Raw genomic sequence first — 23,459 nt, 5'->3', positions numbered from 1 at the left:
TTTTCGGTGGGTCCCAGTGGGTCCCGGTCAGTCCCGGTTCTGCTTTCAGTGGGTTTCCGTGGTCCTGGTTCTGCTTTCGGTGGGTTTCCGTGGGTCTTGGTAGGTCCTGGTTCCCCCCGGTGGCTCCCGGTGGGCCCCGATTCAGCTCCCGGTGGGTCCCTGGGGATCCCGGTCCCGCTCCCGGCAGGTCCCGGTCCCGGTTGTGGTGTATCCCGATGAGTGCCGGTGTATCCCGGTGTATCCCGATGTACCCCGGTGTATCCCGGTCTACCCCGGTGTATCCCGCTGTATCCTGGTGAGTCCCGGTGGATCGTGGTATATCCCGGTGTACCCCGGTGTATCTCGGTGTTTCCCGGTGTATCCCGCTGTATCCCGGTGTATCCCGCCGGTTCCTCCCGCTCCTTTCCCGGCAGCCGCCGCCGTTTCCCGGAAAGCCGAAAGCTCCGCCCCGGGAATCCCCGGGAATCCCAGACTGGCCCCGCCCACAGCCCGCCACTGCGGCGCTGACTGGTCAATGTTTTACTGACGTCATCAGTTACCGGGCAGAGGAAGCCGGAGCAGGTTGTGAAATGGGGGGATGGGAGCAAAAAAGAGGGCGGGGTCTGGGCGGGGCCAGGGCGGAACGAGGCGGGGCCAGGGCAGGAGTGGGCGTGGCCTGGAGAGAACGGAGCGTTCTGGGAGCCTGAACTGGGAGCACTGGTGGGGACTGCGGAACTGGTACAGCTGGACTGGGAGCACTGGTGTGGACGGGGAAGCACCCCAGGCTGTACTGGGAGCACTGGTGTGGACTGGTGAGCTGGCACAACTTTACTGGGAGCACTGGTGTGGACTGGTGAGCTGGCACAGCTTTACTGGGAGCAGTGGTGTGGATTGGTGAGCTCAGGGGGCTGGACTGGGAGCACTGGTGTGGACTGGGGAGCACCCCGTTCTGAACTGGGAGGACTGGTGCAGACTGGGGAGCTCCGGGAGCCATACTGGGAGCACTGGTGTGGACTGGGAGCTGAGGGGGCTGGACTGGGAGCACTGGTGTGGACTGGTGAGCTCAGGGAGCTGGACTGGGAGCACTGGTGTGGACTGGGGAGCTGAGGGACTGGACTGGGAGCGCTGATTTCTACTCATGAGCACTGCAATCTGTACTGGGAGCACTGGTGGGGACTGGGGAGCACCCAAATCCTAACTGGTGTTAACTGGTGAGTTCACAGGGTGCTGAACCCCAGCACAGGAGCCGCACTGGGACCCCCACTGGGAGCCATATTGGGAGCCCCACTGGGAGCCGTACTGGGAGCTGTACTGGGAGCCGTACTAGGAGCCTGAGCAGAAGCTGTACTGGGACCCCCACTGGGAGCTGTACTGGGAACCGTACCGGGAGCCCAACCAGGAGCCATACTGGGAGCTGTACTGGGAGCCTCACGAGGATCCACACCAGGAGCTGTACTGGGAGCTGTACTGTGAGCCTGACCAGGAGCTGTACTGGGAGCTGTACTGGGAGCCTGACCAGGAGCTCTGCTGGGAGCCTGACCAGGAGCTCTACTGGGAGCCTGACCAGGAGCTGTACCGGGAGCCCAACCAGGAGCTGTACTGGGAGCCGTACTGGAAGCCGTACTGGGACTCATACTGGGAGCACTGGTCCTTACCAATCCCCCCATGGCGCTGCCTCCATCCCTGCTGCTCCCAGGGGTGCTGCTGGCAGCTGATGCCCTGTCCCTGTCCTTACTGGGCCCGCTGGTGCCGGCATTGGCACAGCTGGGCCTGGCGGGCGTGTGGCTCGAGGCCGCCCTGCGCCTGCCCCTCCTGGCCGCAGCCCCCCGGCTCCTGTCCCCTCTCTGTCCCCCCGGGGCCACCACCACGGCTGCTGTGGCCACCATCGCCATCACCCCTGCAGCCTTCATGGCCCTGCGGAGCCTCCTGGGCCTGCCCGGCACTGGGCCCAGCCTCTTGGCAGCCGCGGCGCCCGCCTGGCTTGGGGTCACCCATGCGGCCGCCACGCTGGCCCTGCTGGCCTGGGATGCCCCCCGCTCCCTGGGTGGTGTCCCCAAAGCTCCCGGGGGTGTCCCCAAGGTTCCCGGAGGCGTCTGGAGGGTCCTGGTGCTGGCCTGCTCTGAGTGGAAAGTCCTGGGAGCTGCCTTTCTGTGCCTCGTGGTGGCAGCTGCCGGTGGGTGATGGCACAGGGAGGGCGATGGACCCCCCATTAACCGAGTCTTGCAGCCCCAGAGTGGGTGCACAGCCCCTAAATTTGGTGTTGAACCCACCCAGGTTTGGGGCTGACCCTCCCCCACTGGAATTGGGGTGGTGAGCGGCCTGGAATTCTGGGACCTGCTTACCCCCCCCCCCGAAAAAAAAATTGGATCCCCAACCTCCAAACTTGGGTGTTGATTGCCCCTAAATTGGGTGCTGAGTCCTAAAAGCGGGTACTGACCATCCCAAAATTGGGTGCTGACCATCCCAAAATTGGCTGTTGAGCCCCCGTTACGTTGGGAACCGATCACCTGAAAATTGGATGGTGACCCACCTGCCCCGTCCCCCCATAACTGGGTGCTGACACTACCCAAAAATTGTGTCCTGACCCATCAAACTCGGGTTTAACCCCCAAAAAATTTGGGGGTCTGATGCCCAAAAATGGGTATTGACTCCCAAGAAATTGGATCCTGACCCATATTTGGATCCTGACTCCCCATATTTGGGTTTCAACTCCTAAAATTTGAGTGCTAAACCCCCAAAATTGGATGCTGACTCCCCCATATTTGGGTCCTGTTCCCCGATATTTGGGTCTTGACCCCTCATATTTGCATCCTGACCCCGCATATTTGGGTCCTAACCTCCCATATTTGGGTCCCAACCCCCCCTTATTTTGGTCCCAACCCCTAAATTTTGGGTGCTGACCCCCCATATTTGGGTCTTGACCCCTAAAATTTGGGTGCTGAACCCCCAAAATTGGGTGCTGAGCCCCCCTATTTGGGTCCCAACCCCCAAATTTGGGTGCTGAACCCCCCGAATTCGGTCTCAAACCCCTGCCATCGGGTCCCCCCGTGGTGACGCGGTGCCGGTGTCGCCCAGGGGAGACGGTGGGGCCGTACGTCACCGGGAAGGTTCTGGACGCCGTCCGGAGCGGGGACGGACTCACTGCCGGAGCCGTGGGGATGGTGGTGGCCACCGAAGCAGCCAGGTGGGTCGCAGCGTTCCCGGTGTCCCTGTGTCCACAGCGTTCCCGGTGTCCCTGTGTCCACAGCGTTCCCCAATGTCCCTGATGTCCCCGTGTCCCCACAGCGTCCTGTTCTCCGGGTGCCGCGGGTGGCTCTTCCTGCTGGCGGCGGCGCGTCTCCGGCAGAGCCTGCGCCTCCGGCTCTTCTCCCACCTGCTGCACCAGGACCTGGATTTCTTCCAGGGAATGCCAGCAGGTAACGGGGTGCGGCCCAGGCCGGTGCCATCCCACCATCCCATCCTGTCACTCCAGTCCCTATCCCACTGTTCCATCCTTTCCCTGTCATCCTGTTACCCTAGTCCCCATCCCATCCCACCATCCCATCCCATCACTCCAGTCCCTATCCCACCATTCCATGCTTTCCCTGCCATCCTGTTATTCGAGTCTCCATCCCATCCTACCCCACCCATCCATCTTTCCCATCCATTATTTCACTCCCCATCCCGCCATTCCATCCTTTCCTCGTCATCGTGTTACCCGAGTCCCCATCCCATCCCACCATCCCATTTCGTTGCTCCAGTCCCCATCCCGCCATTCCATCTTTTCCTCATCATCCTGTTACCCTAATCCCCATCCCATCCTACCCCAACCCTCCATTATCCCATCCCACCATCCCATCTCCATCATTCCCATCCCAATATCCCATCCCTTTCCATCCTATCCCATTTCCCCAGTCCCGTTCTACCATCCCATCCCAATCTCACTATCCCATCCCACTGTCCTGTCCTTATTCTCACTCCTGTCCCACCATCCCATCCCCATCAATCCATTCCAACTACTCCCGTTCCCGCCATCCCCTTTCCCATCCCGTCCCACCCGTCATCCCATCCTACCATCCCGTTCCATCTCCTGACCTTCATCCTATACCCCCATTCCCACCATCCCAATCCCACCTGTCCCATCTTTCCCCTCCATTCCCATCCTTGTGTCCATGATCCCAACCTCCCTTCCCACCCTGCAGCCGAGCTGTCGACACGGTTCTCCGCGGAGGTGCCGCTGGTGTCCATGGCGGTGCCGAGGGGGACCAACCTGCTGCTCCGGAGCCTGGGAATGGCACTGGTGGTGGGCACGGCCATGATCCGGCTGGTACCGGGGCTGGCGCTGCTGGCGCTACTGGAACTGCCCCTTGGGATCACCGCCCAGCGCATCCACAGCGCCCGGAGACGGGTCTGGAACACGGGACGAGATGGGCGGGAAGGGAGTAACGGGGTGGGAATGGTGGGAGTGGGGTGGAGAGCAGGTAATGGGATGGTGGGGATGGGAATGGTGGGATGGGGTGAGATGGGATGGGATGAATGGGATGGTGGGGATGGGATGGGATGGGATGGGATGGGATGGGATGGGATGGGATGGGATGGGATGGGATGGGATGGGATGGGATGGAGAGCAGGGGAATGGGATGGGATGGGAACGGTGGGATGGGGTGAGGTGGGGTGGGATGGAGAGCAAGGGAACAGGATGGTAGGGATGGGAATTGTGGGATGGGGTGAGATGGGATGGGATGAACGGGATGGTGGGGATGGGAACAGTGGGATGGGGTGAGGTGGGATGGGATGGAAATGGGGTGTATGGGATGGGGATGGTGGGAATGCTGGGGACAGGGCAGGATGGAATGATGGGGATGGGATGGGATGGGATGGGATGGGATGGGATGGGATGGGATGGGATGGGATGGGATGGGACGGGACGGGACGGGACGGAGATGGGATGGGATGGGATGGGATGGGAGGGGATGGGACGGGATGGGACGGGATGGGATGGCTGGATGGGGATCAGAGAGATGGGAGTGGGGAAGGTGACCAGAGGAATGGGATGTTGGGAATGTGAATGGTGGGGATGGGACCAGAGGAATGGGGACTGTGGGAGGGGGACTGGGAGATGGGATGGGATGGGATTGGTGGGGATGGGATGTGGATGGTGGGCCAGGAGGGTAGTCTGGGAAAGCTGGGAATCCCTTCGTGGCTCCATAGGCTCTGCAGCGCTCCATGCTGGAAGCATCCGCCCGGACGGCCTCGGGGGTGCAGGAATCCATCGCCGCCATGGAGACGATCCGGATCTTCTCGGCAGAGGAGGAGGAGGAGGAGCGGCACGGCCGGAACCTGGACGAGGAGCTGAGGCTGAAGGAGCGGATGGAGCTGGAGCTGGCGGGATTCACCCTCATCCAGAGGGTCAGGGGAAAACGGGAGTGGCAACACCGGGAATGGGGACACCGCTGGAATGGGGGCGCTGGGAGCAGGGTGGGGACACTGGGATGGGGACATCAGGATCAGGGATGGGGACACCGGGAATGGGAATGAGAAGACCAGAGCAGGTACACTGGGATCAAGGATGGGGATACCAGGAATGGGAGTGGGAAGATCAGAACAGGCACACTGGGATCAGAGATGGGGACACTGGGAATGGGAATGCCAACACCAGCAGCAGGATGGGGACTCTGGGACAAGGGATGGGAACACCAGAATCAGGAATGGGGACACCAGGAAAGGAAGGGGGGGGAGTGGGGACAGGGATTGGGATACCAAGAGCCTATTGTCGTGGAGACAATAGGAATGGGGACACCAGGACCGGGCTGGGGACACTAGGACTGGGATGGGGACACCGGGACTGGGATGGGGACACCAGGAGTGGGAATAGGGACACTGGACCTGGGATGGGGACACCAGGAGTGGGAATGGGGACACCAGGAGCGGGAATGGGGACACCAGGAAAGGAAGTGGGGGGAGTGGGGGCAGGGATGGGGATACCAAGAGGAGTTATGGAGACAATGGGAATGGGGACACCGAGACTGGGATGGGGACACCAGGAGTGGGAATGGGGCCACCGGGACTGGGCTGGGGACACTGGGACTGGGATGGGGACACCAGGACTGGGATGGGGACACCAGTATCCGTGTTCCCACTTGCAGATGCTCAAGCTGGCCATCCGGGTCCTGGTGCTCTTCCAGAGCCACCAGCAGCTCCGAGATGGATCCATCACTCCTGGGGTGCTCGTCACCTTCCTGCTGTACCGGGACACGGTCGGCAGCCACGTCAAGGTGATCCAGCAGGATCCATGTGTCCCAACATCCATCTGTGCCCTGTTCCCAATCCCTGCCAGTGCCACCCCCTGCCCTCCCCTCCCCCCAGGTGCTGCTCTCTGGCTTCAACGAGTTCACCACCAACGTGGCTGCCGGGCAGAAAATCTGGGAATACCTGGATCGGAAACCCTCCAGGCACATCGGTGGGACGCTGGAGCCCCCCCAGCTCCAGGGCCACGTTGCCTTCCAGAGGGTCTCCTTCACCTATCCCGGAAATCCTAAGCGCCCCGTGCTGAGGGTGGGTCTGCGGTGGGGAGGGTGGGGATTCCCAGGGGTGGGAATTGCGGTGTCAGCCATCTCCATCCCACAGGATGTGTCCTTGGAGGCATATCCTGGGGAGGGTGGGGATTCCCAGGGGTGGGAATTGCGGTGTCAGCTGTCCCCTATCCCGCAGGATGTGTCCTTGGTGGCCTATCTTGGGGGGCAGTGGGCATTCCCAGGGGTGGGAATTGTGGTGTCAGCCGTTCCTGATCCCACAGGACGTGTCCCTGGAGCTGCATCCTGGGGAGGTGACGGTGCTGGCGGGGCCCAACGGGAGCAGGAAGAGCATGACCGTGGCGCTGCTGGAGCGGCTGCGGGATCCCGGGAGCGGGGAGGTGCTGCTGGACGGGATCCCCTTGCGGGAATACGAGCACCAGTACCTGCACCGGCAGGTGGGGGTGGCGGGGATGGGATGGGAACGCAAGGAATAGGATGGGATGGGATGGAATGGGATGGGGTGGGATGGGATGGAGATGGGGCGGCGGGGATGGGATGGGAACGCAGGGAATAGGGTGGGATGGAATGGGATGGGGTGGGATGGGATGGAGATGGCGGGGATGGGCATGGGGGGTGAAGTGGAATTGGGAACTAGGAGGCAGGGATGGGGGCACTGGGAAAAGGGATGGGGACACCAGAGACGGGGTGGGGACACTGAGGTGGCATGGGGACACTGAGGTGGAATGGGGACACTGAGGTGGGATGGGGACACCGGGTACAGGGACAGTAGGAACAAGGATGGGGACACCAGGAACAGGGTGGGGACACTGAGGTGGGATGGGTTCACTGAACTGGGATGGGGACACTGGGTACAGGGACAGTAGGAACAAGGATGGGGACACCAGGGACAGGGTGGGGACACTGGGGTGGGACGGGGAACGCTGGGTACAGAGACAATAGGAACAAGGATGGGGGTACCAGGCGTAGGAATGGGGACACTGGCAAATGGGATTGGGAACATCAAGGGATGGGGTTAGGGACAGTGGGATTAGGGATGGAGACACAGTGGGCACAGCGATGGGGACACCCCGCAAGACTGGGGTCGGACCATGGAACAGGGGTGGGGACACCAAGGAGCTGGGACAGCTCACGGGCTCGGGGCCGGGGCAGGTGGTGCTGGTGGAGCAGGATCCCATCCTGTTTTCTGGAACAATCCGTGAGAACGTCGTGCTGGGGCTGGAGGGCTGCGAAGAGTCGGAGCTGCGGGAAGCGGCCGCTGCTGCTGGAGCCTTGGAGTTCATCCAGGGGCTGAAGCAGGGCTGGGACACTGGTGAGAGCTGGGGGGGAATCCCGGGGGAATCCTGGGGGCAGGGGCTGGAGCAGGGCTGGGACACCGGGGGAGAATCCTGGGGGAATCCTGGGGCCAGGGGCTGCATCCCAGGGTTAGAGTGGGACTGGGACACCAGTGGGAACCAGAGTAGGATCCCGGGGGAATTCTGGAGCCAGGGGCTACATCCCAGGGTTGGAGTGGGACTGGGACACCAGGGAAGGATCCCAGGGGAATCCTGGGGCCAGGGGCTGCATCCAGGGGCTGGAGTGGGACTGGGACACCAGTGGGATCTGGGGGCACGAGGGGCACCCCTGGAATGGATCCTGCAGATTTTGGGATCCTTTGGCAGAAGTGGGGGAGCCGATAGGGGAGACAGGACTGGCAGTGGGATGTGGGGTGGGGACACCCCAGGTCCGGATCCTCCTGATCCCATGGGATCCCCCGCAAAGTTGGGGGAGGGGAGAGGGTTGGAAAGGGGGTGACTGGCAATGGGATGTGGGGGTGGAACCCCGGGTCTGGATCCCCCTGATCCCATGGGATCCCCGCAGAGGTGGGGGAGCGTGGGGGGCAGCTAGCAGTGGGATTTGGGTGGGGTGACACCCCGGGTCTGGATCCCCCTGATCCCATGGGATCCCTGCAGAGGTGGGGGAGCGTGGGGGGCAGCTGGCAGCGGGCGAGAGGCGTCGCCTGGCCCTGGCCCGGGCCCTGCTCCGCCGTCCCACCGTTCTCATCCTTGACGAGGCGCTGGATGAGGGAGATGAGGGGGCGGTGAGTGGGGTGGGGACATGGGGGCAGTGGGATGGGGGTGGGAACGATGGGATGGTGGCAAAGGGATGGGGTGGGGTGGGGAAGGTCAACCAGGTAGGGAAAGGGAGTTGGGGGTGGGGGGGAAGGGTGTGGGGAAATGGGACGAGATGGTGGGATGGGAATGGGGAGGATGGGATGGAAACCAGGGGGGTGTGGGATGGGGGGAAGTTGAGATGAATGGATGGAAAAGAAGGGATGGGATGGGATGGGATGGGATGGGATGGGATGGGATGGGATGGGATGGGATGGGATGGGATGGGATGGGATGGGATGGGGTGGGATGGGGTGGGAATGGTGGGGTTGAGAATTTTGGGATGAGGAGAGAGTGATGAAAGGGAGGGGTTGGGGTGGTGGGAATGGGGTGGGATGGGACAGTGGGGATGGGAACAGTGGGGACAGGACAGGATAGTGGAGGTGGGGATGGGATGGAGAACAGGGTGGTGATGGGGTGGGGTGGGATGGGATGGTTGGGATGGGATGGGATGGGATGGGATGGGATGGGATGGGATGGGATGGGATGGGATGGGATGGGATGATACAGGGTGGGACAGGGTGGGACAGGGCTGGCTGGACTGGGCTCAGCTCTCCCCGGTGCAGGCGCAGCGCTGGGTGCGGGATGGGATGGGGTGGGACAGGGAATGGGAGGGGGTCCGGTCTCCCCATTCCAGGCACAGCGCTGGGTGCGGGATGGGATGGGGTGTTTCAGGGATGGGATGGAATGGGATGGGGTGGGACAGGGATGGGATGGAATGGGATGGGATCCAGTCTCCCTGCTCCAGGCACAGCGCTGGGTGCGTGCCGGGCTGGCGCGGACGGTGTTGGTGGTGTCGCACCGGCGGCGGGTGCTGGACGGGGCCGATCGGCTGGTGCTGCTGGAGGGCGGGACCGTGGCCGAGCAGGGAACGCCGGCGGAGCTGCGGGAGCGCCGTGGCGCCTACAGCCGCCTGCTCCAGGGGGGAGGGGACAGGGAATAAAGGGCCGTTGGTGTCCCCATTCCCGGTGTTTGTGTCCCATCCTCGTGTCCTCACCCCCCTCCACCCATCCCCTGGATCCTCCCTCCCCGTGTCCCTTGGATTCTCCCCCCAATTCCACCAGGGATGGGAAGCAGGGATGGGTGAATGAAGGGCTCGATTTCCAGCTGGGCTTAAAACCCCAGCGGTGGGGACGTGAGGGACAAAGTGGCGGGCAGGGACATGGGGGACACGTGGTGGGCAGTGACACGAGGGACACGTGGTGGGCAAGGACATGGGGGCCAAAGTAAACCTTGTACATTTAATAACTTGTAAATAAAGTAAAATGCAATAATAATGGCAAATGATGATGATAGTAATGATGATAAAAAGAAGTGCAACTGCTCACCACCTGCAGGCTGATGGCAAACCCCTCTGCCCACACCCACAGAGGCCCCTTCCACACAGCTGCCCCCAGTTTAATCTTCCAGGAGATGGGATCTCCGATGGAACAGGAGCCCCTCCCTCCCAGATTTAACTGTAAATCTGAAAATGTGACACTTAACGGGCAAGGTGTGGAAAGGAAAGAACGATTTACTAAAAGCAGGGAACCAACCAGAACTGTCGTGGTTTCAAGGGGGCTGAACTTTCGGGAACAGGAGGGCCGTGGAGGTGATTTTGGTCAGAAGCTTTTTATGAGCAGCTTTTGCTGTTCCATAAAAACCCAAGGATGGCCAGCTCCAGGGTGGGCTTCCTACCACTTCCAGCCAGTGGCATTCACTCCTGTGATAACATATTGAAGAACTCAGGAAGAGAAGTCTGTGGCACAGAAGAAATTCCAGCTGGGGAGAAGAGCAGAGAAGAACATGAGATAGGAATGGAGACTCCAAGACCAGTGTGGCAGGAGAGGGGAGGAGGAGAGGCCCAGAAAGGCCTCCCTCTCCCCCTCCAGCAGGGGAAGGACTGAAAGCCGAGCCCCCCCTGATGCCTGTGGAAGATTTTTGGGGTGAGGAGACCCCTCCCTGCAGCTCATGGAGGAGCCTGCACTGGGGCAGGGGGATGCACAAGGAAGCTGAGACTCCATGGGAGGCCTGAGATGAAACAGAGTCCTGCTGGAGACCTGTGGCCCGTGGAGAGAGAAACCTGTGCTGGGGTGAGTTGTCCTGGGTAGGACTCGTGGCCCTGTGGGGGAATCCACGCTGGTGAAACTTATTTATGCCCTGAGGGACAGCAGATGATGGAAGAACTGCTGCCCGAGGGATGGGCTGTGATGGTTCGGACCTGGCTCCTTCCCAATACCCGAACTCACAGTGACAACCCCTTCCCCTCCTTTCCTCCCTCGGGGCAAAGGAAAAAAATAAAACTATAAAAAAAAACCCCTGAAATCAATTTAATTATATAAAGATAAATATGTTTACGTATATTACAGTTATACACAATGAAGACACTGCATACACAGCACAGGGAATCCAAACACCCCCTGGAGGCAAAGGGGAAAAAAGGGACAAAAAGGGACAAAACCAGAACAGATACACACAATCAAAGCCAAGAACTGACAAAATAAAGAACCAGCAAAACAAAATCTCACCACGTCTGTTGTGGTTTTGCCCAGCCAGCTAGCCCCTGGGGCTGAGAATGGTTTTGTCCAGGTGAATTTCCGGACAAGAACCCAATTAAAACTCTCAGTAACGCCTTTGCTAATTACATCTTTAAGAAAACAGAAGAGAAAGGTTGGTGGGCAGTTGAAGTTAGGGGCAACAACCATGTAGAAGAGGTGACAGTGGGCCCTGAGTGGGCCAAGGCCCCCTCCTCCCCCGGATTGGGCCGGGGGGCAGATGCGGCACTGAAGTCTCCCTTCTCTCTTGTAAGAGAGTGAAGAAAAGAAAAAGTTTAAAAGGCTGACTGCTTGGACAGAAACCGCAGCAGAAGAAATTCCAGCAAAGAGATAACGGAACGTCCAATGTTAAAGCTGGCAGCTGAAACTGCAACAGGAGAGAGAAGTGCCAAGGGTGGGGGTTTGCTTCTTCCCCCTTTCGCTCTCTCCCTTCAGCAGGGTAAAGACTGAAAAGTAAATCCCTACTACCTGTGAAATTTTGTGGGGTGAGGAGACCCCCATGTTGCTCATGGAGGAGCCTACACTGGAGTAAGTTGATGCATGAAGAAGCCGAGACTTTATGAGAGACCTGAGGTGAAGCAGAGTCCTGTTGAAGATTTGTGACCCTGAGGAAAACCTACGCTGGAGCGAGACAGCCCTGGTAGGATGTTGGGATCCAAGTGAGGGATCCATGCTAAACCCATGTAGAAGACGTCTATCAAGGACTGTTCTCCCATGGGGAGGGACTTCCACAGAAAACAGGGATGGACTCAAAAGCCATTATCCCCTGTGACTCTGTGGTGAAGAAGAGCCATGGTAGGCAAGTGTCCCCTTGCAAAACCATGGAAGAAAAACCTTCAGGGCCTGGGCAATCCCCAGACTCTGGTCTTAGCCCAGGAGGGGGGTAGGCCCAGCCCTGGAGGCTGACACAGAGCAAGAGAGAAAGAGAAAGAGTTCCAGCTGTGACAAGAGTGCTACAGAGTTATTGAAGAGACCTGAAACACTGAGAATAGAGAAAGAAACTGGACTGATATAAAGGGGGGAGAAGTATTTCTGTAAATACATAGTACTTTTTATTTAAGTAGAATTCTTATAGATATAGTTCCTTAGTAGTTTTATTTTGCTAGTAATAAATGTTCATACTATTTTCCCCAAATCCAGTCTGTTTTGTCTGCATAAACCTTCTCTCAACTAATAGTAATTGTGGGGGGGGGTGAAAGCAAATTAATCCAGAGCAAAACCACGACACAGAGTCCCAGTGGCCCCTTGATTCCCTGAGGTTTGGAAATGTCACCATGGCCCCTTGATTCCACCAGGTTCCACCCTGTCCCGAAATTGCTTGGGTTCCATGAGCCCTTGCAGTGTCACACTGGACCCTGTTTCTCCAGGGGAAGAGGGTCAGCACAAGACACACAGACACCAACTCTAAGGAACAAGGGTGCAATTTCTCCACCCAAAGCCTGGTCAGGGCCTAAGGGGCAAACCAAGGGACTTAACATGCACCAACTACTGCCAAACAAGGCCAGACATCGACTGCCATGGCCTTGACCGGGATCTAAACACAGAAAGATAAATACATTCATATTTCACACATTTCACAATCCTGCATATTTTATTAATGAACAAATACAAATATTTTCCACTAATGAGTGGATACAAATATATCTTACACAGATACAGCCCTATCCCACTACAGATTTCACTGATGCTCATACACAGTTTTAGCTCCTGAGCGGATCCGTGGAGAAATAGAACGTTAAGTTGGAAGGTTCATCAGAGGCCAACTTTGGCTCAGGGGATGTTGTTCAGGCCTCAGTACTTCAACTGCAGAGCCCTGGGGAACCAAGGGGCCATTGTGACACTGTGGGGCCTCGTGGAACCAAAGGCACCCTGTGATACTGTGGAACTTCATGGAGATAAAGGAACCCCGGGACACTGTGGAACCTCATGGAATCAAGGGGCCACTGTGACATTGCAGGGCTTCTTGGAATCAAGGGGCCCTTGTGACACTGTGGAACCTCATGGAACCAAAGGAACCCTGGGAAACTGTGGAACCTCATGGGGTCATCAGTGCAACTGGGATGCTGTGGAACCTCATGGAATAAAAGGGTTTAATTGTGACACAGTGGGGACTCCTGGAACCAAAGGGACCCTGTACCTGTGACTGATGGACACTCGAGGACCATTATCCTGACTGAATCTGGACTCTAATGAGCACCAACACAGGATCAGTTCCTCATGGATATTTTCCACATTCTGAACTACACTTGTCATTGTATAAGTTTGTGATTTTAGCTTCTCTAAAAACCTTGGATGTTCAAGTATATCCTCAGCAGACAGAAAACTGGGTGTATGTCCAAATGTGAGAGAAGGAGCTGCTCAAGCAGAAGTGGGAAGGACTTTTGTCTCCCAACATGGCTGTGGAAGCTCTGGGAGGAGACTCCCAAATTCCCTGTATGGGAATAAAACAGCTCTGGACAAAGAGGAACCAACTGTCCTGGACAGTGCAGTAAACAATAAATCTGCTGCAGGTAAAGTTGAAACACAATAAGATTCTCTAAAGTGAAAATCATAAAATGGTTTATCTTTTTTATATTTATAGGCCAATGTTTCTAGTAATGCAGCGTGGTTATTTACTCCTGGATTAGCCAGTTGTCCTAACAGAGCCTTGCAACTAACAGTGATAAAAGAAAGCAAAGAGACCAAAGTCCCTTTTCCCAAGGGCCACTCCAATAGAACACACCCAGAGCAAACACCACGTGAGCCTTGGAAGAGAAGCTCACCCCGAAAGCCAACGCAGGCTGTGACACTGAGAACAAACAGCAGGAACTGCTGGATTTGTTCTCCGTTTCCCACTCATTCCAATGAAAGCATTCAAATGATGGGACTTCCAACAGCAAACATATTGTCCAGTGGTCTCCCTCCAACTGGAGTGATGCTCCTTTTAGAAGGAAAAGAAGCCCAAACTCTCAGAGAGCCACAAATGCTCTTCCTGGTAGCTCCCCTGGGGTTAAGTGAGAGGTCTGTCTGCTGTCTCCTATGGTGGTTTATATCAATCTCTCCTTAATGCTTGTTTCTTTGGCTGGTTTTGATAGAATTGCTTTAATAGAATTGCTTTGATACAGTGCACTGTACTACTTTATGCTATATTATACCCTACTAGTAGGTTTTTAGTCTTTCCCCCTGTAGTAAATCATTCTGATTAAGATTTTTCATCTGTTTTCAGTTGTCTGTTCATTTGTCATAATAAATAATTCATTTTATATAAACACCTCTGATCTGCCATCATTAAAACCTGCAAGACAAAGTGATTTAATCACACCTCTGTAATTCCTTAATTTAAACCGTTGACACAGCCCGAGGCTAAGATTGGATCCAGCCACACTCAGGCTCCTCTCTGAGAAGGAATTTAGAAAGCCAGGGGATCCTTTCTGTACCTCGTGACCCAACAGCAGTTGAGCTTCTTTAAAGGCTTTGTCTAAGCCTTCTGCTCCCACCCAGGACACCCCCACACTCACACACCCCCCTGACCCTGCAGTGCAGCCGCTCCAGTCGCTCCGTTGCCAGCACTGTTGACATGGGGGCTGTTTGATGCCCTGGTCCTCCTGCAGTTGCTGCACTCACACCCCCACGCTCACCAGCTCTTGCAGAGAGAATTGGCTCACACAGGAGTTAGAAATTAAGTTTAATGAGAAGACAGAACAGACTGCACTGGTTGGGGTCCTCCCCTCAACTTCCCTCAGGCCCTGTGTAATCCAAAACTGCTCTTCCCCTGCATCCCAGAATGTGTCCTACACTCCAAGGCAGCAATCCCCCTAGTTCAAATGGTGATCTGCTCTCAGTGCCTTAGGGCTTTCAGACCTGGACAACAGGCCTGATGGCTCTGCCAGGGCAGCCCTGGAAGGAGCTGGGACATGGTGTCCCTTCTCAGGAGCCTGTAATTTGGGTTGTCCCTTGCCACTGTTCCTCTGTGCTCTCTCTGTCTGGAGATGGATTCCTGGTGAGCTGATGGCTCTGCAGGGATGGAGCAGCCAGGGTAGAGCATTAACTGCCCTGTTACTCCTCCTACCACTGTTAGTGCCCCATCTGGGTGTGCAGATGAGCTTCTTATCACTTAACCTGACACGAGCTGACAAGAGCATAAATCTCCTGAGGCCTCCACATTTGGAGGTTACAAACATATGCCCTGGTATTGTTTAACATGGGAGAGCAGATCCTTGGAATTTATGTCCAGAAATGAATCATGACTAGGGGAAGAGCTTTCCTCTTGTCCTGGCAATGCATTTGTTCAGTGCCAGTATCACAGCCTTGTTCCTAAAGCTGTAGATGAATGGATTTAAAAATGGGTACAGCACTGTTCAGCAAAGCTACAATTCTGTTGGTCTTCAAGGAAGCATCTGTTGAAGGACACGTGTAGAGAGCAATGCAGCTCCCATATGCAATGGATAAGGTGATGAGGTGGGAAGAACAGGTAGTAAAAGCTTTTTTCTTCCTCCCAGAGGCTGCTGGAAGCTGCAGAATACAGAAAAGGATGCAGGTGTAAAATGCCAGATTTAAACCTAAGGAACCCAGCACGACACATGATATGAAAGCAGTGTCTATTTTCCAAAGCAGGCTGGTGTCAGAGCAGGACAGTTGGAATAAGGGGGAGTTGTCACAAAGAAAATGGGGAATCCTGTTGGAGCCACAGAAGGACAGCTGAGACAGGAAGAGCAGGCGGTAGCTCTGGAGGGTGAAGCCGATGACCCAGGCAGCAACAACCAGGCCGAGGCAGAGCTGAGGCTGCATGGTGGCAGCGTAGTGCAGGGGTTGACAGATGGCAACACAGCGGTCAAAGGACATGACAACGAGCAGGACATACTCTGTGCCACCCAGGGCAAAATAGAAATAGGATTGGGCAAAGCAGCTGTTCAGGGAGATGGTTTTCTGATCAGAACTCAGCATGGCAACCAGTTTGATGCTTGTGGAGGATGTAAACCAGATTTCCAGGAAGGCAGGTTGCTAATGAAAAAGAACATGGGGGTTTGCAGGTGGTGATCCACATGCACGAGGAAAATGATGATTGCATTCCCTGTCACTGTTGTCAGGTACATGAACAGAAGGATCACAGAGAGAAACAGCTGCAGCCTTTGATCAAGCTCTGGGAAACCCTCTAGGATGAACTCAGTAACTGCTGTTTCATTTGCTGGTCCCATGCTGAATTTCAGTTCCTCCTGCTGAGACAGGAACGTGGCAAAACCCAGGGTGATAATTTCACAGTCTGGACAAAATGTTCTATCCTTCCCTCTCTGCTCCTTTCTTTTCCTGCAGTCTTCCTGTCTAGCACAGAGATTGTCCTTCTAGCAATTCTCACCCCCTGATTTTTCTGTTTCACATTTCACTTGGAGTCTTCAGGGATTTTTTCTTATTTCTACTTTTTTTCTTTCACCAGAACAGAGGATTCTAAAGAGGCTGTTGGCCATTTCACCCCATTCCTGGGAAATTCCAAGCTCACTCACACCTATTGCAAACATCTGTCACACTTATGTGCCAAAACCCTCTCTTCTACTGCACAAATGCTAACCCATGAAATCACATCCACTCTGTATGTTTAAAGCTCTTGTTTCTACTTTTCAGTGTTTGCCTTTTGCACTGGGAATCCCCAAGAATCTGTTGATTTCAAAATAATCAATATCAAGTATTTTGCAATCTCCTGCTTTCTGCCACAGCTTCTTGCTGTCTGGTTCTTCAGGAAGAGAGAGGAGGGCAGAATAGGGACCAAGTATAACTTGCCTTTTTAGTCCTCTAAATGATGAGCAGCATTTGTTATGGATCCACACAGTGTGTCACAGAGTCCCACCTCACACCCATCTGCACAAAAAGGCACTTCTTTCCATACAGTTGCTCGTTGCTCTTGCTCTCAAATGTTCCAACCAAAAGGCAGAGCAAAAGAACAGTGACAGTAATTGATTTGTAAGCTTTCTTTTGCCTGCCAATTTTAGACTGGGAGAACCCAGCCTGCAGAGCCTTCTCTTGTCTCCACTGACTATAGAGGGAGCCTGGAGAAAACAAGTTCCCAGGAGCACCTGTAGGGGAGCAGATGAAACTCACTGTTCGAGGCTCAAATCTCTGATTAATTAAAAGTTGTTATGCTTTTAAATCAAAATTCACAGTTCACAGAAAGAAGCAGGAGAAAAAAACTGTGCAATAAAGATGGGCCTTTTTCCTTTCATCTTTTGATTTTGTTTTTAGGCAGAGAGGAGCAGAGCCCATGACTCCAAAAACAGAGTGATTGGAAATGCTGTGGGGAGAAGAAGAAGTTCTGAGATCAACAGGCATCCAGCCTTCCACCCATCCCCAGCACATCAAGCAGACCATGCACTAAGTGCCATGTCCATTCTTTCCTTAAACACCTCCCATCCCCATCCCATTTCCACCTTCTCCACCCCATCCCATCCCATTCCCAGCTCATCCCCACCTTCTCTGCCCATTCCCACCCCATTCCTAGCAGGAATTCCCAATCCCTCCCTTACCCCAGTGAGTCTTGCTGGGCTGGCCGAGCCCCTCATGCTGCACGCAACAATCATAGTAATCCCATCCCCACTCCATTTCCACCTTCTCCACCCCATTCCCAGTTCATCCCTACCCATTCCCACCCCATTCCCAGCTCATCCCACCCCATTCCCAGCGGGAATTCTCCCTCCCAGCCTTACCTCAGTGTGTCTTGATGGGCTGGCCGAGCCCCTCATGCCTCACGCAACAATCATAGTAATTCCCCTGGAACGGGATGAAGGACAGGTAGGAGAACTTGCAGAAGGTGTTGTCGGGCCCGGAATAAAACACCATCTCCAGCACCCCCTCGGACACTGGGAGCCCCTTCCGGAGCCAGGACATGGAGGAGATGGGAGGCCAGAACTTGCTGACGTAGCAGATGAGCACGTTGGGCTCGTCCAGCTCCAGTGCATGCTTCGGGAACACAGCCTTCTCTGGGGGCACTGGGACACAGGGAATGGGGGTGGGAATGGGGTAAGGAAGGGGGTTGGGATGGAGAAGGCGGTTAGGATGGGGTGAGAAGGGAGTGGGATGGAGTGGAAAGGGGTTGGGATGGAGTGGGATGGGGTGGGAATAGGGTGGGATGGAGTTTGGGATGGAAAAAAGGATTGGGATGGGGTAGGAATGGGTGGGAAATGGGTGGGATGGGAGTGGGATGAGGTGGGAAAGGGTGGGATGAGGTGGGAAAGGGGTGGGAGAAGATGGGAAAGGGGTGGGAGGGAGCGGGATGAGGTGGGGATGGGGTGGGAAGTGGGTGGGAGGGGATAGGATGAGTGGGAGAAGGTGAGAGAGGGGTGGGAAAGGGGTTGGGATGGGGTGGGATGGGGTTGGGAAAGGGGTGGGATGGAGTGGAAAGGGGTTGGGATGGGGTGGGATGGGGTTGGGATGAGGTGGGAATGGAGTGGGAGAAGGTGAGAAAGGGGTGGGATGGGGTGGAAAATGGGTGGGATGGGGTGGGAATTGGATAAGGATGGAGTTTGGGATGGAAAGAGGTGTTGCGGGGGGAGGAGCCAGGACTGGGATCATCTGCCTGGGATCTGCCTTGGAATTGGGTTGGATCCCCCTGGAATTTGGCTGGAACCCCCTGGAATTCTCCCAGGATCCCCTGGATAGGACTTGGGGGGGAGGGGGAAGCCCAAAAACCGGAATATCCCTGGAATTCCACCTGGTTCCTCCCTAAAAGTCCTACCAGAAAGTTCCCTAATTCCCTTTCCCTTTTTTCCCTTTCCCTTCCCTAATCCCACCATTACTGCTGGGGATTTGGGAATTGTTGGAAGCCTTCATGGAGTTCTCCAGGTTCTACTTGTCTATCTTGATATTCTGCAGCACCCCCTGTGCCTTGAAACTGGTGAATTCCTGGAATTCTGGGAGCCTCCAGACCGTCTGCTCCCACTCCAGGTGGAAAATCTCGTTGCTCGAAGTCGAACATGAACTTGCTGCCCTCTTCCACCATCGAATCCAGGGTTTTTTGGTAGTATTCTGTCTGGATAATCTGGTGGGACACTGGGAAGAGGAGGTTCGGGAGGGGTTGAGACCGAAATCCTGGGAAAGGGGGGGTTTCAGGGTGAAATTGTGGGAAAAGGGGGGGGGGTGGTTAGCCTGAAATCCAGGGAAAAGGTGGGGTTTCAGCTCAAAATCCCGGGAAAACGAGGGGGTTTCAGCCCAAAATTCCAGGGAAATGAGGGGGTTCATCCCAAAAACCTGGGAACATGAGGGATTTGCAGCCCGAAATCCCAGGAAAGAAGGAGGGTTGTCAGGTGAAAATCCCGGGAAAAGGGGCGGGGGCTTCAGTCTGAAATTGTAGGAAAAGGGGGGTTTTCAGCCCAAAATCCCGGGAAAAGGGGGGATTTTCAGCCCGAAATCCTGGGAGAGGAGGAAGGGTGCCAGCCCGAAATCCCAGGAAAAGAGGTGGGGGGTGGGGTGGGGGGTGGTGGGAGATGTTCAGCGTGAAATCCAGGGAAAAGGGGGAGAAATCACCTGGAAACCTTGGGAAAGGGGGGGCGGTTCAGCCCGAAATCCCGGGAAAAGGGGGGGGTTCAGCCTGAAATCCTGGGAAAATGGGGGGAGTTCAGCTCGAAATCCCAGGAAAATGGGGGGGTTCAGCCCAAAATCCCCAGGAAAGAGGTCCTTGGGTAGCCACGGTGCCCCGAAAACCCCAGGACTGGGCAGTTCCGCAATCAAAAAATCATGGAAAAGGGGAGTTTGGGTACTCCCAGACCCTGAAAATCCTGGGAACAGGGGGGTTGGGGCACTCCCAGACCCCCCCAAAAAAGGGAAAATAGAGGTTTGGAAACTCCAAGACACTAAAAATCCTGGGAACAGGGGGGTTGGGGTACTCCCAGACCCCAAAAATTGTAGGAAAAGAGGGGTTTGGGCACTCCCAGTCACTAAAAATCCTGTGGAAAAAAAAGGTGGTTTGGGCACATCCAGACCCCCAAAATCCCAGGAACAGGGGGGTTTGGGCACTCCCAGACCCTAAAAGTCCCAGAAAAAGGGAAGTTTAAGTAGTCCCAGAACCCCAAAACTGTAGGAACAGGGGGGTTGGGACACTCCCAGACCCCCAAAATCCCAGGAACAGGGGGTTTGGTCACTCCCAGCCCCCAAAAAATCCCAGAAAAGGGAAGTTTAAGCACTCCCAGAACCCCAAAACTGTTCGAACAGGGGGGTTGGGGCACTCCCAGATCCCCAAAATCACTGGAACAGGGGGGTTGGGGTAATGCTAGACTCCCCAAAACCCCAGAACATAGGCCTTTGGTCACTCCCAACCCCAAAAAATCCCAGAAAAGGGAAGTTTAAGCACTCTCAGAACCCCAAAACTGTAGGAACAGGGGGGTTGGTCACTCCAGGACACCCAAAATACCGGGTAAAACGAAGATTGCTCACCCTCCGCCCCCCCAAACACCGAATTCCCACGTACCCAGATCACACCAAGCCCCAACCCCAGCAATCCGGGACCCCCCAAGCCGCGGACAGGGTCAGCCCCAGCAGCAGCAGAGGCAGCAGGGGGATACTCCGAGCTCCATCCATGGCCCCTCCGGACACCGGGATACCGGGAAGAGTCGATGTGGCTCCCAGGAAAGCGGCGGCGAACTGGGGGAGCTGGGCCGGGGGCGCAGAGCACCCCGAAAACTCTCCAGCCAATGGGAGAGAGCGCAGCTGAAGCGTCATCAGTTGCCGGGCAGACCCGGTTAAAACTGAGCTTTCATCAAGCTCAGCCAATCAGAGAACACCCTCCGCTCGGTTTTGGGAGCCTATCGGAGCTCCGGGACAGCCTGATCGCCATTTTTGGGTTCAGCAGAGCTGCGGGACCCCTGAACGCCCATTTGTGGGTTCCCCTGAGCTCCCACCTGCCCCGCATCCCAAAGACCCCCCAGAACCGCCCACCGGGGGCTGCAGCGCCCTTAACGGCCTTCAGCCAATCAGAGAGCACCGACGCGAACTGTGGCCAATCAGAGCGCGCCTTGCTGATGACTCATCAGTTACCGGGAAGACGCGACGCAAAATTGTCTCCCAACTTTGCGCTCAGCCAATCAGAGCGTGTCCAAAACAGCCCAAAACCGGCTTTGTCCGGCTGGTTTTGGGGTGTCAGCACCTACCTGGCCCTGGGGATGGAGCGTGTGCGGGGAGCTGGGACCGTACTGGTGGTACTGGTGGCGCTGGGAGCCCCCCCGGCTGCGGGCGAGGAGCTCTCGGGTGAGCGGAGGGGAGGGGGGCGGGAAAGGGGGGAAAGCGGAGAGAAAAGAGGGGGTAGGACTCCCAAAAGTGAGTGCGAGGGGGGTGGGAGCCCCAAACTGAGCGCGGGAGGGTCTGGGGACTGGGGGTACAGTGAGAGAGGGGGAAAAGGGGGGTGGGAGAGCAGGAAGAGGGGTACCATGGGGGTCCCTTGGTGTCCCCCATCACTGGAGCCCTGCAGCGATTCCCTGAGGCTCTGGAGGTGGGGTCGGATCTGCACTGGGGGGTCCCCAACCCCCCTGTCCAAAAGCCGGTGCTGCGGGGGCCGTGGGGCAGAGGGGGTTGGGAAAGAGGGGTCCAGGGTGGCCCCCTGAGCTCCCAACCTGCTGTGGGGGGCTGGGGATGATGGGGGCGACGGGGCACCCCCTGACCCGTGTCCTGCACACACAGGGGTGTTCCAGGACATGGCAAAGCACGAGTGTCACTTCATCAATGGCACCGAGCGGGTGAGGTTCGTGGAGAGGCTCATCTACAACCGGCAGCAGTACATGCACTTTGACAGCGATGTGGGGGTCTATGTGGGGGACACCCCGTATGGGGAGTTCCAGGCCAGGTACTGGAACAGAATACAGGAAAGGCTGGACTACTTTCGGGCTCAGGTGGACACGTTCTGCCGACACAACTACGAGGTGTTCACCCCGTTCAGCGTGGAGAGGAGAGGTGAGCGAGGGGCAGAGCGGGTCCACTCGGAAATTTCCCTGCCTCGGGAATGACCCTGGAGCCCCTCAAACCCTCCCTGGGAATCACCCCAGACCCCTCAGCCCTCCCTGTGCTTATCCCAGTGCTCCCCAGTCCATCCCAGCCTCTTCCGATACCCCCCGAGTCCATCCCAGACTCTCCCAGTGCCCCCCATTCCATTGGAATCCATCCAATTCCTTTCCAGTGTCCCTAGTCCATCCCAGTCTCTCCCAATGCCCCCCCGCGTCTCCACCCCGCTGCTGCCACCGCCCTCCCTGCCTTCAGCAAGATCCTGGTGGGGGTCGGGGGCTTCGTGTTGGGTTTGGTCTTCCTGGCTCTGGGGCTCGGCTTCTACCTGTGTCTCCAGTGATGTCACTACTGTCCCACCAGATATCACCACTGTCCCTGTGATGTCACTGCTGTCCCTTTGATGTCAGTAGTCTCAAGTGATGTCATTGCTGTCTCCACGGATGTCACCACTATCCCATGTGATTTCACTGCTGTCCCCAAGGGTGGTCCCCATGTCCCCAAAATGTCACTGCTGTCCCTGTGATGTCACCAGAACCCTGTGATGTCACTGGTCTCCAGTGATGTCACCAATGTCCCCAATGACATCACCACTGTTTGTATGATGTCACCACTGTACCTTTGATGTCACCAATGTCCCTGTGATGTCACTGCTGTCCCCAGGGCTGGTCCCTGTGTCCTCAATAATGTCATCACTTCCCTGTGATGTCACTGGTCCCCAGTGATGTCACTGATGTCCCTATGATGTCACCGGTGCCCTGTGATGTCACCAGTGACACCGATACTGTCACTGGTGTCTCTATGATGTCAGCCATGACCTTGTGAAGTCACCGATGTCCCCTGTGATGTCATTGGTGTCTCTGTGATGTCAACCATGTCCCCAATGATGTCCTGCTGTCTCTGTGATGTCACCACTGTGCCGAGCCATGGCACCATGTCCCCATCATGTCACTGATTTCCCTGTGACATCAGGGCTGTCTTTTTTTGTCACCAGTCCCCTGTGATGTCACTGGTCCCAAATAATGTCACCGCTGTCCCCTCTGATGTCACTGATGTCCCTGTGACATCACGGTTGTCCATTTGTGGTCACCAGTCCCCTGTGATGTCACCAGTGTCACCGATGATGTCACTGGTGTCTCTGCAATGTCACCCCTGTCCTTGTGAAGTCACCGATGTCCCCTGTGATGTCACTGATGTCCTTGGGAGATCACGGCTGCCTCTTTGTTTTCACCAGTCTTCTGTGATGTCACTGGCCCAAAATGATGTCACCACTGTCCCTGTATTGTCACCACTGTCCCCTGTGATGTCACCAATGTCCCCCATGATATCACTGGTGT

General features: G+C 56.2%; 3 protein-coding genes and 1 pseudogene across 3 annotated transcripts; 2 read left to right on the top strand and 2 right to left on the bottom strand.

Moving 5' to 3' along the window:
- The first annotated feature begins 661 nt into the window (after positions 1–661).
- LOC126649956 (antigen peptide transporter 2-like) lies at positions 662–9,728 on the top strand. The gene is made up of 12 exons (XM_050334351.1): positions 662–791; positions 1,203–2,152; positions 3,055–3,163; positions 3,265–3,395; positions 4,161–4,366; positions 5,170–5,367; positions 6,105–6,233; positions 6,325–6,513; positions 6,755–6,928; positions 7,644–7,803; positions 8,444–8,571; positions 9,390–9,728. The coding sequence occupies exons 2-12, from the start codon at positions 1,645–1,647 to the stop codon at positions 9,582–9,584; spliced, it is 2,127 nt and encodes a 708-aa protein (XP_050190308.1). The 5' UTR covers positions 662–791; positions 1,203–1,644; the 3' UTR covers positions 9,585–9,728.
- A 295-nt stretch (positions 9,729–10,023) lies between these two features.
- LOC126649958 (HLA class II histocompatibility antigen, DR alpha chain-like) lies at positions 10,024–20,853 on the bottom strand (annotated as a pseudogene).
- LOC126649955 (olfactory receptor 6C3-like) lies at positions 15,031–17,096 on the bottom strand. Its single transcript, XM_050334350.1, is given in 3 exon segments — positions 15,031–15,510; positions 15,512–16,151; positions 16,154–17,096. Coding segments are annotated over 3 exon segments (945 nt in total). The 5' UTR covers positions 16,350–17,096; the 3' UTR covers positions 15,031–15,401.
- A 424-nt stretch (positions 20,854–21,277) lies between the features above and the next one.
- Positions 21,278–22,461, top strand: LOC126649954 (H-2 class II histocompatibility antigen, I-E beta chain-like; the record flags this gene model as incomplete). The annotated part of the gene is made up of 3 exons (XM_050334349.1): positions 21,278–21,378; positions 21,808–22,097; positions 22,381–22,461. Coding segments are annotated over exons 1-3 (456 nt in total), but the record flags the coding sequence as incomplete, so codon positions are not given.
- Between the last annotated feature and the right edge of the window lie 998 nt (positions 22,462–23,459).

This window comes from Myiozetetes cayanensis, unplaced genomic scaffold, assembly GCF_022539395.1.
Source record: "Myiozetetes cayanensis isolate MyiCay16 unplaced genomic scaffold, myiCay2020 scf524, whole genome shotgun sequence".
Lineage (NCBI taxonomy): Eukaryota > Metazoa > Chordata > Aves > Passeriformes > Tyrannidae > Myiozetetes > Myiozetetes cayanensis.
This window is presented reverse-complemented; position numbering and strand designations above follow the sequence as displayed.